A 12,822-nucleotide genomic window follows, 5' to 3' on the forward strand; every position below is an offset into this window, starting at 1 on the left:
AGAGACGGGGTTTCACCATGTTGGCCAGGCTGGTCTCAAACTCCTGACCTTGTGATTCACCCACCTCAGCCTCCCAAAGGACTGGGATTACAGACATAAGCCACCATGCTTGGCCAACTTTGCCACTATTAAAAATACAAAAATTGCCGGGCGCGGTGGCTCAAGCCTGTAATCCCAGCACTTTGGGAGGCCGAGACGGGCAGATCACGAGGTCAGGAGATCGAGACCATCCTGGCTAATACGGTGAAACCCCGTTTCTACTAAAAAATACAAAAAACTAGCCGGGCGACGAGGCGGGCGCCTGTAGTCCCAGCTACTCGGGAGGCTGAGACAGGAGAATGGCGTGAACCCGGGAGGCGGAGCTTGCAGTGAGCTGAGAGCCGGCCACTGCACTCCAGCCTGGGCGGCAGAGCAAGACTCCGTCTCAAAAAAAAAAAAAAAAAAAAAAAAAAAATACAAAAATTATCTGGGCATCATGGAGTATGCCTATAATCCCAGCTACTCAAGAGGCTGAGGCATGAGAATCACTTGAACCCAGGAGGCAGAGGTTGCAGTGAGCCAAGATCGCGCCACTGCACTCCAGACTGAGTGACAAAGTGAGACTCTGTCTCAAAATAAATAAATAAATAAACAAATAAAGATTAAGGTGCTCTTTAGTTTAAATCTATGACAGCTCATTAAAATAGTTTAAGAGGCTTGGAGAGAGTCTGCTTTGTTTCCTTTTTCTGTCTGCTTTAGAGGCTGCTCTAAACACACTGTTCAGCAAATGGAAGAAAAGAAAGAGAAAGAGAGAGGGAGAAAGGAGGGAGGGAGAGGAAGGGAAGGAGATAGGGTGAGAGGAAGAGAGGGATAGAGGAAGGGAGGGAGGGAAGGAGAGAGAGAAGAAGAAAATTTTACAAATTTCAACAAGGGTGGCAAAAAAAAAAAAAAAAAGAGGAAAGCAAAATTAACACCTTGGTCAGCTCTCCTGGAGCAGAACTGGAATAGAACCCCCTTGCATATAACTTAGTACTTTACTTTTTTTTACTTCATTTTGTACATCCCTCGGAGGGCTTCAAGGGATATCTTTGGGTTACAGGAAATACAGCCTCAAGTCTCCAAACTAAAAATACTGTTTGATGGCTGGACGCGGTGGCTCACACATGTAATCTCAGCACTTTGGGAGGCTAAGGTGGGAGGATCACATGAGGCCAGGAGATCAAGAGCAGCCTGGCCAACAGGGCAAAAAACCGTCTCTTCTAAAAACACAAAAATTAGCCAGTCGCGGTGGTGCACGTCGGTAATCCCAGTTACTTGGGAGGCTTAGGCATGAGAATCACTGGAACCTGGGAAGTGGAGGTTGCAGTGAGCTGAGATCATACCACTGCACTCCACTCTAGGCAACACAGTGAGGCTCTGTCTCAAAAAAGATGTAAAAAATAATAAAATAAAACACTATTTGATAGAGTCTTTGTAGGCACAGTCCTCTGGGTCTAATCAAGCAAGCTGGGGATAAAGAAAAGGGCGTTGAAAACACACTTTTGAAGAAGTCTGCTATAGCTCAGACGGCCCAATTTATCACTAGTCCTTCGGAAATTAATTAACGTCTTACCTCAGACGCTTCCTGTCCCTTGACCGAGATCTTCTTTTATCCCTGCTACGAGACCTCTCTCTCCTCCTATCTCTATCTCTGCTTCTAGATCGCCTGTCATCTCCACGTTTACTTCTTTTGTCTGAGGGTGAGCGACTTCTAGACCGACTTCCAGAGCGACCCCGTGATGCGGATCGTTTTCGATAGTGGCTAGAACAAGTAAGTCAAAGATTAAGTTCAGCAAACACCATTAGCTTCTATTATATTTCATTACATTCTTTCCAAAAATAATTTCAGCAGACAAATTTAACACTCGAAGAACTTTTTATGAATTTTTCTGAAATTATGAGGGAAAAAAATGAACCCTTCTGCTTCAGCATAGGCACATGTAAAGGTAGAAAATCTGTCTTGAAAGAGAGGCGGCCGGGCGCGGTGGCTCAAGCCTGTAATCCCAGCACTTTGGGAGGCCGAGACGGGCGGATCACAAGGTCAGGAGTTCGAGACCATCCTGGCTAACACGGTGAAACCCCGTCTCTACTAAAAAATACAAAAAAAAGCTAGCCGGGCGAGGTGGCTGGCGCCTGTAGTCCCAGCTACTTGGGAGGCTGAGGCAGGAGAATGGCGTAAACCCGGGAGGCGGAGCTTGCAGTGAGCTGAGATCCGGCCACTGCACTCCAGCCTGGGCGACAGCCAGACTCCCTCTCAAAAAAGAAAAAAAAAAAAAAAAAAGAAAGAGAGGCAAGGACAGTGAACAAAACAAACCAAGCTCCTGCCTTTGAGCTCTGGGCAGCTTACATTCTGGTAAAGGAAAAGACAGCAGACAAGTGAAGAAACAAACACTGTATAAAATAGGTTTATACACGGCCGGGCATGGTGGCTTAAGCCTGTAATCCCAGCACTTTGGGAGGTCGAGACGGGCAGATCACGAGGTCAGGAGATCGAGACCATCCTGGCTAACATCGTGAGACCCCGTCTCTACTAAAAAATACAAAAAACTAGCCAGGCGAGGTGGCAGGCGCCTGTAGTCCCAGCTACTCGGGAGGCTGAGGCAGGAGAATGGCATAAACCCAGGAGGCGGAGCTTGCAGTGAGCTGAGATCTGGCCACTGCACTCCAGCCTGGGCGACAGAGTGAGACTCCGTCTCAAAAAAAAAAAAAAAAAAAAAAATAGGTTTATACACAATATAAACATGACATTTGTTACAGAGGCTTGGAGGAAATAAAGGAGCCATGTAGATACACAGGGAATTTTCCATGCAAAAGGAACAAATGCAAAGTCCCTAAAGAGGAAGCTTGACTGGTGCGTTCAAAGAACAGCAAGGATGCCAGTTGCCGCTAGTGTTGAAAGAGTAACAAGAGTGTGCCATAAGATGAGGTCAGAAAAACAGCAGGCAAGCCAAACCTGGAAGGCCTTACTGGCCATTATATAAGGACCCTGTCTTTTACACCAAGATGAAAATCTACTGGAAGACTTTAAGCAGAGGAGTGACACAACCTTGTTAATGTTTTTATTTTTATTTTTAGAAACAGGCCCCACTCTGTTACCCAGGATGAAGTGAAGTGGTATGATTACAGCTCACTGCAACTTCAACCCTCCAGGGCTCAAGCAATCCTCCTACTTCAGCCTCCCAAGAAGGTGGAACTACAGGCAGGCGTCATCACACTCAGCTAATTATTTTTATTTTTTTTTTATTTTATTTTTTAAAATAAAAAACTCTGATGCCCAGGCTGGAATGCAATGGCACCATCTCAGTTCACTGCAACCTCTGCCTCCCGGGTTCAAACGATCCTCCTGCCTCAGCCTCCCAAGCCGCTAGGATTACAGGCCTACACCACCACACCGGCCAATTTTGTATTTTTAGTAGAGGAGGCAGTTTCACCACGTTGGTCAGGCTGGTCTGGAACTCCTGACCTCAAGTGATCCCCCCACCTCAGCCTCCAAAAGTGCTGGGATTACAGGCCATGAGCCACCGCATGCAGCCTTTTTATTTTTATTTTATTTATTTCTTTTCTGAGACAAGGTCACACTCTGTCACCCAGGTGGAATGCAGCGGCTCGATTGCCACTCACTATAACTTCGACCTCCTGGGCCCTAGCAATCCTTCCACCTCAACCTCCAGAGTAGCTGAGACTAAAGGCACACACCACCACACCCACCCCCCACTCTTTTTTTTTTTTTTTTTTTTCGTAGAGACGGTGTCTCACCATGTTGCTCAGGATTGTCTTAATCTCCCGGCCTCAAGCATCCTCCCACCTCAGCCTCCCAAGTAGCTGGGACCAAAAGCATAAAAGTGTGTGCCACTATGCCCACCTTTTTTTTTTTTTTTTTTTTTTTTTTTTGTAGAGATGGAGTCTTGCTATGCTGCTCAGGATGGTCTTGAACTCCTGGGCTCAAGCAATCCTCCCACTTAATGTAATCCCAAAATGCTGGGATTACAGGCATGAGCCACTGTACCTGGCCTAATGTTTTTAAAGTATTTTTCTGGCTGCTGAGAGAAGAACAAACCAAACAAAGGGAGGCAAGGACAAAAGGCGAATAGGTAGGATTAGCAAAGACCAGCACTACAGCAATCATCCAGGCATGAAATAGTGGTGGCATAGATCAAAATGGAAGGTGGAAAGATTTTGAGAAGTATCAAAATCTGGATATCTTGAAGCTAGCACTGATGGGATTTAATGATGAATTAAATGTCAAGTGTGACAGCAAGAGAGAAATCACTTAGTTGCCATTTACTAAGATGGGAAGGCTGAGGGAGAAACAGATCCAGGGAGAAGGTGGATCAGAATATTAGGTATCCAAGTGGAGATATATAGTATGTAGTTGAAAATTAGCCTGGAGTTCAAGGAAGACGTTTCTCTAGAAATATAAACTGGACAGCCATCAGTGTACAAAGGCTATTTATTTAAAGCCATATAAATAAGATCACTAGGAGATGAGTGCACCTAATTATCTTTCAAGCACCTCAAGTTCAACTTGTAGAAACCCAAACTTGTTACCCTTCCCTCCCCAAACCATTAATCATACCAACTTCCGGTCACTAGGCTCAAAACATTAGTTATCATCAATATTTTTCTCTTGCTTTCATTCGATACAATAAATAAAACACCAAATGGCTGAGCACAGCGGCTCATGCCTGTAATCCCAGCACTTTGGGAGGCCGAGGTGGGCAGAGAGCTTGAGCTCAGGAGTTGAGACCAGCCTGGGCAACATGGTGAAACTCTGTCTCTACAAAAAAATACAAAAATTAGCAGAGCGTGGTGGCACACGCTTGTAGTTCCAGCTACTCGGGAGGCTGAGGTAGGAGGATCTCTTGAACCCAGGAAGCATAGGTTGCAGTGAGCCAAGATTGTTTCAATGCACTCCAGCCTGGGTGACAGAGCAAGTCCCTGTCTCAAAAACAAAAAACCACCAAGTAATACCAATTTCACCTCTGTAATTCCCTTCACATTATATCACCTCCACAGAGTTCCAACTGTCACTATTCTATATCAGACTTATCTACCTAGGAGATTCTTAAAGACTGTGGTCTTCCTGTTTCTATTCCCTTTTCCATTAAATCTTACTCATTGCTGCTAAGGAGAATTCTGATTCTGTTACACACTTTTTACTCAAAATCTTCAAAGGTTCACAAACAAACTGCTATCTTCAAAATCTACAATCCACCCACTTTCTGGACCCAAGTCCTATTCAGGACCCACCTCCTACTTCTTCTCAAAAAAGATAAAAACCCTTCATGAAACCTACACATGTAGAAAAATTGGGCTTTTTAGCTATTTCTCTAACACCCTGAGCCTTCCCACCTCTGGGCCTTTCATGATTCCCTGAACAAACGTAGAGCACAGGCCATGCATAGCAGAGAGGTAAAGGAGAAGGCTGAAGGGCTAGAATGCACCTTCTTGTGAAGGGCCTTGAAGGCTGTCACAGAGTTTAAATTTCATCTTGGAAGCAGTAGGAACCAATGGAGACTAAGTCAGGGGCATGACATGTTCTTATCTCTACTTCAGAATTGTCACTCTGGCTGTAGTGTGAGGGATCTAACAATTAGGAGAGCAACAAAGGAAGACAATCAATTCAGAGAATAATCAATTTAAAACAGGTGTAGTAGTCTGGACAATAAATAATTAGGGCCTCAATTAAGTCAGGGACAGCCAGAATGGGGAAAGGATGTAGAACCTAACAGGTTGTGGGTAGTGAGAGAGAAGAATGAGTCAAATAAATATCACTTCCAAATTTCTGGGCTGGGCAGCCTTCAGGAGATTTAAAACACCGTTACAGGAATTTTCTGTAGTTAAAGAAATATTCTTTATCTTCATCTACGTGATGATTACACGGTTTATATACTTGCTAAATTTCATCAAGTTTTACCCTTACGTTTTGTCCATTTCCCTGACTGTTAATTTTACCTCAACAAAGAACTGTTAGCGTTAAAAACAAAAGCCTTCATTGTTCCTAGACATATCTTTCAGTCATTGCTAAATACATAGCAAATAGTCATTTTTAACATAAAATTCTCAAGGTTCCTAACAATCTATCAACAATCTAAAGTTGTGATGAGATCTCATAGTTCTAATAAGAGCTCACAGTCCATAACTTCAAAGGACAGAAAAGCAGGTAACAAAGAAATACGAAATCTATTTGCGAAGTAAATGCCCACGCAACAAGTATTTACCGTAGCCCAGTAAAAGCCTAGTCGTGTACAGTGCTGTCGATGCGGTAAAAATGTCTGCCCACAAGCTCCTTTCATGTAACTTGGGAAAAGACCATAAGCGCACAAAGAACTAAAATACAGAATGATGGGAGTCGAGGAAATGTTGGAAATGCGAAGTAATAAGCAATCCAACTGGGATCACTTCCCACTGAAGTAATCAGGGCAGGCTCCCTTGAAGTGGCGGGATGTGGTGCCCAATCACTAACGTCCTAGAGGATTGTTCCCGCTCCAGGGGTTCGAACCTTCTGATAGTAGGGGAGGAGAAGCCGTCGCTGGCCCAAGCACAACCATTCCCTCAGCCGAGGTCCCCCACCCCTTCCAATGCCCGCGGGGCAGCGCTGGCCGCACGTGGGGGCGCGCCAGGCCTGGCCGGGCGGCCACCTCAACTCCCGCCTCTTCTCACGACCCCAAGAAGCCGTTCGCCCGCTAGCCCGCTCGGTGCTCTGCCTCACCGTGACTCCCGACCCATGCTGCCGACCGCGGGAATGCTGGTGCCCTTGAGTACCACGCGCAGGCGAACGGGACAAAAAGGAGACTGCGCTGCCCTCAGTGCCCGGCAAAGATCCGCGCTAAGCACTAGCGACAGCTACACCGGCGGCGGCCATCCCAGCGCGACCAACGAAAACAGGACGTGCTGGCGCCGGCAGCCGAAGGAAGAGAAAAGCCGACCGGAAGCTGCCGCTCTTCCACAGCGCCCCCGCTCGACTGGAGGGCGCACAGCGCCGGCCTCCTCGAAAGGTGATGCCTTGCTTGGCCCCGTCTTCCCGGCCCCTGCGCCCGGCTGATTAGTGCGATTGAGCGTAGCGACTCCGCCTTGCGGCCCGGGAGGATGTTTCGCACCAGAGCCAAAGAGGCGTCCTGGGCAGGCTGATGTCTGCCTTAATTTGCGATACAGAATGCGGCAACTTTCTCCATACACGTTCTTTATTCATGTATACATTCTCTCATTTATGTGTTGTCATATGCCAGGCTTCTGCTAGATCCTGGGTAGCTCACAGTCTAGCGGGGGAAATAGAGATGACTAAGCCAGCGCAGTGGCTTACGCCTGAAATCCCAGCACTTTCGGAGGCTGAGGCGGGAGGATAGCTTGAGCCCAGGAATTCAAGACCTGGGCAAAGTAGCCCCCGTCTCTGCAAAGAAAATAATAATAATAATGATAGACCTGACTAAAAACACAAGCTGATGTAATACAGCAAGGAGAGTCCACCATTGGAGAGGGATTCAGAAAAAACGTTTCCTGGGGAAGTGAACTTTGAGGTGAGATTTGAAGACCGAGTAGGTGTTAACCTAGCAGAGAACAAGGAGCTAAAAATACTTTGGCAAAAGATTAGTTCTCAACATTCTCTCTCTGGGAAGCTTAAAATAAAATAAACACAAAAAAGGGCCAGGCATGGTGGCTCATGCCTATAGTCCCGGCTCCTTGGGAGGCCGAGGCAGGAGGATGGCTTGAGCCCAGGAGTTCAAGACCAACCTGTGCAACTTAGTGAGACCCTCTACAGAAAATAAGCAAAATAATTAGCCAGGTGTGCTGGCACGCCTGTGGTTCTAGCTAACTTGGGAGGCTGAGGTGGGAGGATCATTTGAGCTGGGGAGGCTGAGGCAAGAAGATTACTGGAGCCCAGGAGTTTGAGGCTGCAGTGAGCTATGATCGCTCCAACCTGGATAGTGGAGAGAAATCTCATCTCTAAAATATTAATAAATAAAATGGAAGCTTGGGTTCCACCGCTATGTTCTGATTTAATTGACCTGGAGTGCTACTTGTGCACTAGGAATTTTTAAGCTTCCCAGGTAATTCTGAAGTACAGTCAAGATTGAGAACATTATTCAAGAGTTTGGGCACCAAAAACTGTATATGTATTGTGAATGACTAGTCTCATGGAACACACACAGAAATGTTGAGTTGTTTTTGCAGGAAGCTATAATGGAGTTGGAGAAAGGCTCACATTTTTACTTTACTTGCCTCTGTACTATTTTACTTTCTTACACCTAAAGATGATGGAAACGTTCTGTTATCTTGATTTTGGTGGTCATTGAATAGATTTGCACATTTTTAAAAATTCACTGAACTGTATGTACCCTTTAACTGTAGATGACTTATTGTATGTAAATTTTATCTCAACATAGTTGATTTAAAAAAAAAAAAAGCAAACCAACGAGTGACACTCCAACATGAGTTTATGCTCCCCCTGCCCCCCTTCCACCATGGCTTGCTGTCCACCTGTGGTAGCTGTGAGAAACATTGAAGAGGGATAGAGACAGAGGGTCTGGCAGTCCATGCCAAAGGTAAGAAGGCCTGAGCTAATTAATGAGTGACAGGATGGACACCAAGGAGGGTTAGGAATCCCCCTGTAAATTGTTTAAATGTGGGCTGCAGGTAGGGAATGTGAGTTTCAGCCTAAAAGACATAGGAAACCACCAGTGGCTTAAACAGTGGAGACTGAGAAATGATCAGATTCTGGGTATATTCTGGAAGCAGCTCTCAAAGCGCCAATAGATTAAATTGGATGTGAGCTATGAGGGAAAGGAAGGAATAAAAGACGACTGCCAGGTTTTCAACAGAGCTATTGTGGACTGTGGTGAATTTGTGGAGATGAGAAAGGTATGAGAGCAACAGATTTGGTGGAGGAAATAGAGAGTCATTGATTTTGTTTCAGTCATGTGATATTTGAGGTGCCTACTAGACATCCAGGAAATAACAGCTACAAATAGAGATGGGAGAGATATGGGTCCTCAACATTTTATAGAATATATATATATAATACACCGTACTTGAAGCCATGGAACTGCATGAGGCCATGCAGAAGTGAATGGAAATAAGTCCTTAATTTCTGAAATTAACACAATTTGAATATTGTTTAGAATCACAGGATTAGGGCCGGGCACAGTGGCTCATGACTGTTATCCTAGCACTTTGGGAGGCTGAGGCGGGTGGATCACATGAAGGCAGGAGTTCAAGACCAGCCTGGCCAACATGGTGAAATCCTGTCTCTACTAAAAATACAAAAATTAGCTGAGTGTGGTGGTGTGTGCTAATCCCAGCTACTCGGGAGGCTGAGGCACAAGAATCACTTGAACCCGGGAGACAGAGGTTGCATTGAGCCAAGATCATACCATTGTACTCCAGCCTGTGCAACAGAGTGAGACTCTGTCTCAAAAAATAATAATAAAAAGAATCACGGGATTAATGTTACAGATTTTTAAAATCACAAACTCGGCCGGGCGTGGTGGCTCAAGCCTGTAATCCCAGCACTTTGGGAGGCCGAGACGGGCGGATCACGAGGTCAGGAGATCGAGACCATCCTGGCTAACACTGTGAAACCCCGTCTCTACTAAAAAAATAAAAAAAACTAGCCGGGCGAGGTGGCGGACGCCTGTAGTCCCAGCTACTTGGGAGGCTGAGGCAGGAGAATGGCGTGAACCCGGGAGGCGGAGCTTGCAGTGAGCTGAGATCCGGCCACTGCACTCCAGCCCTGGCGACAGAGTGAGACTCCGTCTCAAAAAAAAAAAAAAAAAAAAAATCACAAACTCAAACTTCTTGATTTTAAGTAACAAAACTGAGACTCAGGAAACATATTTAGTCCTAGATCACTAACCTTGTTGGAATCTAACCTAGAACTAGAGTCCAGAGACCTGACACTTAGGCCAGAGCTCTCTTCAAGATACTTTATTTCCAACTCCCCTTTAAGAGGACACATTAACATGACAATTCTAACTGGCTTAAATATTTATTATATACATATATATTATAACTATATAAAATATATATTGGTTGTACTTATGTATTTGTATGTGCTATGTACAGTTAAATATTTATAGTACTATATAATATTCATATTGGCTAGCAGTAATATATATTAAATATATAATATATATATATATATATTTTTTGAGACAGGGCCTGGTTCTGTTGCCCAGGCTGGAGTGCAGTAGTGTGATCTCGGTTCACTGCAACCTCCTCCCAGGTTCAAGTAATTCTTGTGCCTCAGCCTCCCAAGTAGCTAGTAGCTGGGACTACAGGCACAGAGCACCCTGCCAGCTAACTTTTGTGTTTTTCACAGAGAGGGTTTTGCCATGTTGCCCAGGCTGGTCTCAAACTCCTAGACTCCTGGACTCAAGCAATCTGTCTCCCTTGGCCTCCCAAAGTGCTGGGATTACAGGTGTGCACCACCCCTACTCCACCACAGTATGTTTATAGTAAATTCACATCAAGTCTGTACTGGAGGAAGGTTTTTTTTTTTTTTTCTTTTTTTTGAGACGGAGTTTCACTCTTGTTGCCCAGGCTGGAGTGCAATGGCATGACCTTGGCTCACTGCAACCTCCGCCTCCCAGGTTCAAGCGATTCTCCTGCCTCAGCCTCCTGAGTAGCTGGGATTACAGGCATGCGCCACCACACCCAGCTGATTTTGTTTTTATTAGAGACAGGGTTTCCTCATGTTGGTCAGGCTGGTCACGAACTCCCAACCTCAAGTGATCTGCCTGCCTCAGCCTCCCAAAATGCTGGGATTACAGGCATGAGCCACTGCGCCTGGCTGGAAGGTTTTATCTATTAGACAGGTGAAAGACATGACTATAGTCTGTGTTCTAATACATCACTTTCAGTAAACTAACCTGTCTTCCAAAGCAGCAGATTTTGACTGTGACTTGACTTACTAACCCAGTATTGACTATCTTATAACCCTCTTGCTGTTTTCAGTGCCAACTGTGATGACACATATCCATTTACAGAACTAATTGAACTAAAAAACTACTAGGTAACATAGTCAACATGTCACCTCTAAACAACCATCCTTGTCACTCTAGTTTTAATCCATATACCTTTTTTTTTTTCTTGAGACAGAGTCTTACTCTGTTGCCCAGGCTGGAGTGCAGTGGCACGATCTCAGTTCACTGCAACCTCTGCCTCCTGGGTTCAAGTGATTCTCATGCCTCAGCCTCTGCCTCCTGGGTTCAAGTGATTCTCATGCCTCAGCCTCTGCCTCCTGGGTTCAAGTGATTCTCATGCCTCAGCCTCTCAAGTAGCTAGGATTACAGACACGCCCGCCACCACTCCTGGCTAATTTTTTGTATTTTTTTTTTCAGTAGAGACAGGGTTTCACCATGTTGGCCAGGCTGGTCTCAAACTCCTGACCTCAAGTGATCCACCCGCCTCCGCCTCCCAAAGTGTTGGCATTACAGGCATGAGTCATGGTGCCCGGCCAATCCATATACATTTGAAAACCCAGAAATTTCGAAATAAAAAACGTTTTAAACTATTCCAAACACTAAGAAACTTCAATTCCCAGGCCAGGCACAGTAGCTCTCACTTGTAATCCCAGCACTACAGGAGGCCAAGGTGGGTGGATCACATGAGGCCAGGAGTTCGAGACCAGCCTGGCCAACATGGTGAAACCTGTCTCTACCAAAAATACAAAAAATTAGCCAGGTGTGGAGGCATACATCTGTAATCCCAGCTACTTGGGAAGCTGAGGCATGAGAATCGCTTGAACCAGTGAGGGGCCGGACAGAGGTTGCAGTAAACCAAGATCGACATCACTGCACTCCAGCCTGGGCAACAGAGTGGGACTCTGTTCTGAAAAAAAAAAAAAAAATTATCCAGGGATGGTGGCACATGCCTGTGGTCCCAGCTATTTGTGAGGCTGAGGTGGGAAGATTGCTTGGGCCTGGGAGGGCGAGGCTGCAGTGAGCCCTGATCACACCACTGCACTCCAACAGGGGCAACATAGTGAGACCTTGTCTCAAATAAAACAAACTTTCAGGTGGGCCGCAGTGGCTCACACTTTTAATCTCAGCACATTGGGAGGCTGAGACGGGAAGATCACTTGAGGTCAGGAGTTTGAGACCTGCCTGGCCAACATGGTGAAACCACCATCTCTACTAAAACTGCGAAAATTAGCCGGGCATGGTAGCAATGTCTGTAATCCCAGCTACTCACTACTCAGGAGGCTGAGGCATGAGCATTGCTTGAACCAGAGAGGCAGAGGTTGTAGATCATGTCAGTGCACTTCAGCCTCAGCAACAGAGTGAAACTACATCTCAAAAACAAAACAAAAAAAACTTTCATTTCTATTTGATATTATTCAACAAATGTAAGCAAATGATCAGGAAGATGCCTATCAGTTAAAGAGAAAAAGTGGCACCAATAGATAGATATAACTGTTTTCAAAATATAAATTTGGTAATGATCTACAATTACTAAAATTTTGCATCTGTCAGCTGGCTAAATGATTTTTTTTTTTTTTCAAGAAACAAAAGTAGGCCAGGCACCATGGCTCATACCTGTAATCCTAGCATTTTGGGAGGCCAATGCAGGAGGACTGCTTGAGCCCAGTTCGAGACCAGCCTGGGTAACATGGCAAGATCCTGTCTCTACAAAAAATCAAAAAATTAGCCAAGCATGAATGGTCCCAGTTACTTGGGAGGCTGAGACAGGAGGATTACTTGAGCCCAGGAGGTCAATCAAGGCTCCAGTGAGCCATGATTGTGCTACCACTACACTCCAGCCTGGACAACAGCGGGAAACGTTGTTTGGAGAAAAAAAAAAGCA

The 12,822-nt window shown here is 45.4% G+C and overlaps 1 protein-coding gene across 2 annotated transcripts in view; it reads right to left on the minus strand.

The window, feature by feature from the left end:
- DDX46 (DEAD-box helicase 46) overlaps window positions 1-6,954 on the minus strand; it is a 79,025-nt gene extending 72,071 nt beyond the window's left edge. For both annotated transcript variants that reach the window (XR_004430059.1, XM_033181176.1), the window contains exons 1-2: window positions 6,731-6,954; window positions 1,592-1,780 (exon numbers count right to left, since the gene is read on the minus strand). Coding sequence is in view for 1 of the 2 variants with exons in the window: in XM_033181176.1 (XP_033037067.1) it covers window positions 1,592-1,780; window positions 6,731-6,747 (206 nt within the window). In the remaining variant the exon portion in view is untranslated. The remainder of the gene's footprint in view (window positions 1-1,591; window positions 1,781-6,730) is intronic.
- Window positions 6,955-12,822: the final 5,868 nt, after the last annotated feature.

The sequence above is a fragment of the Trachypithecus francoisi genome, unplaced genomic scaffold (genome assembly GCF_009764315.1).
Source record: "Trachypithecus francoisi isolate TF-2019V2 unplaced genomic scaffold, Tfra_2.0 Lachesis_group2, whole genome shotgun sequence".
NCBI classification, from domain to species: domain Eukaryota; kingdom Metazoa; phylum Chordata; class Mammalia; order Primates; family Cercopithecidae; genus Trachypithecus; species Trachypithecus francoisi.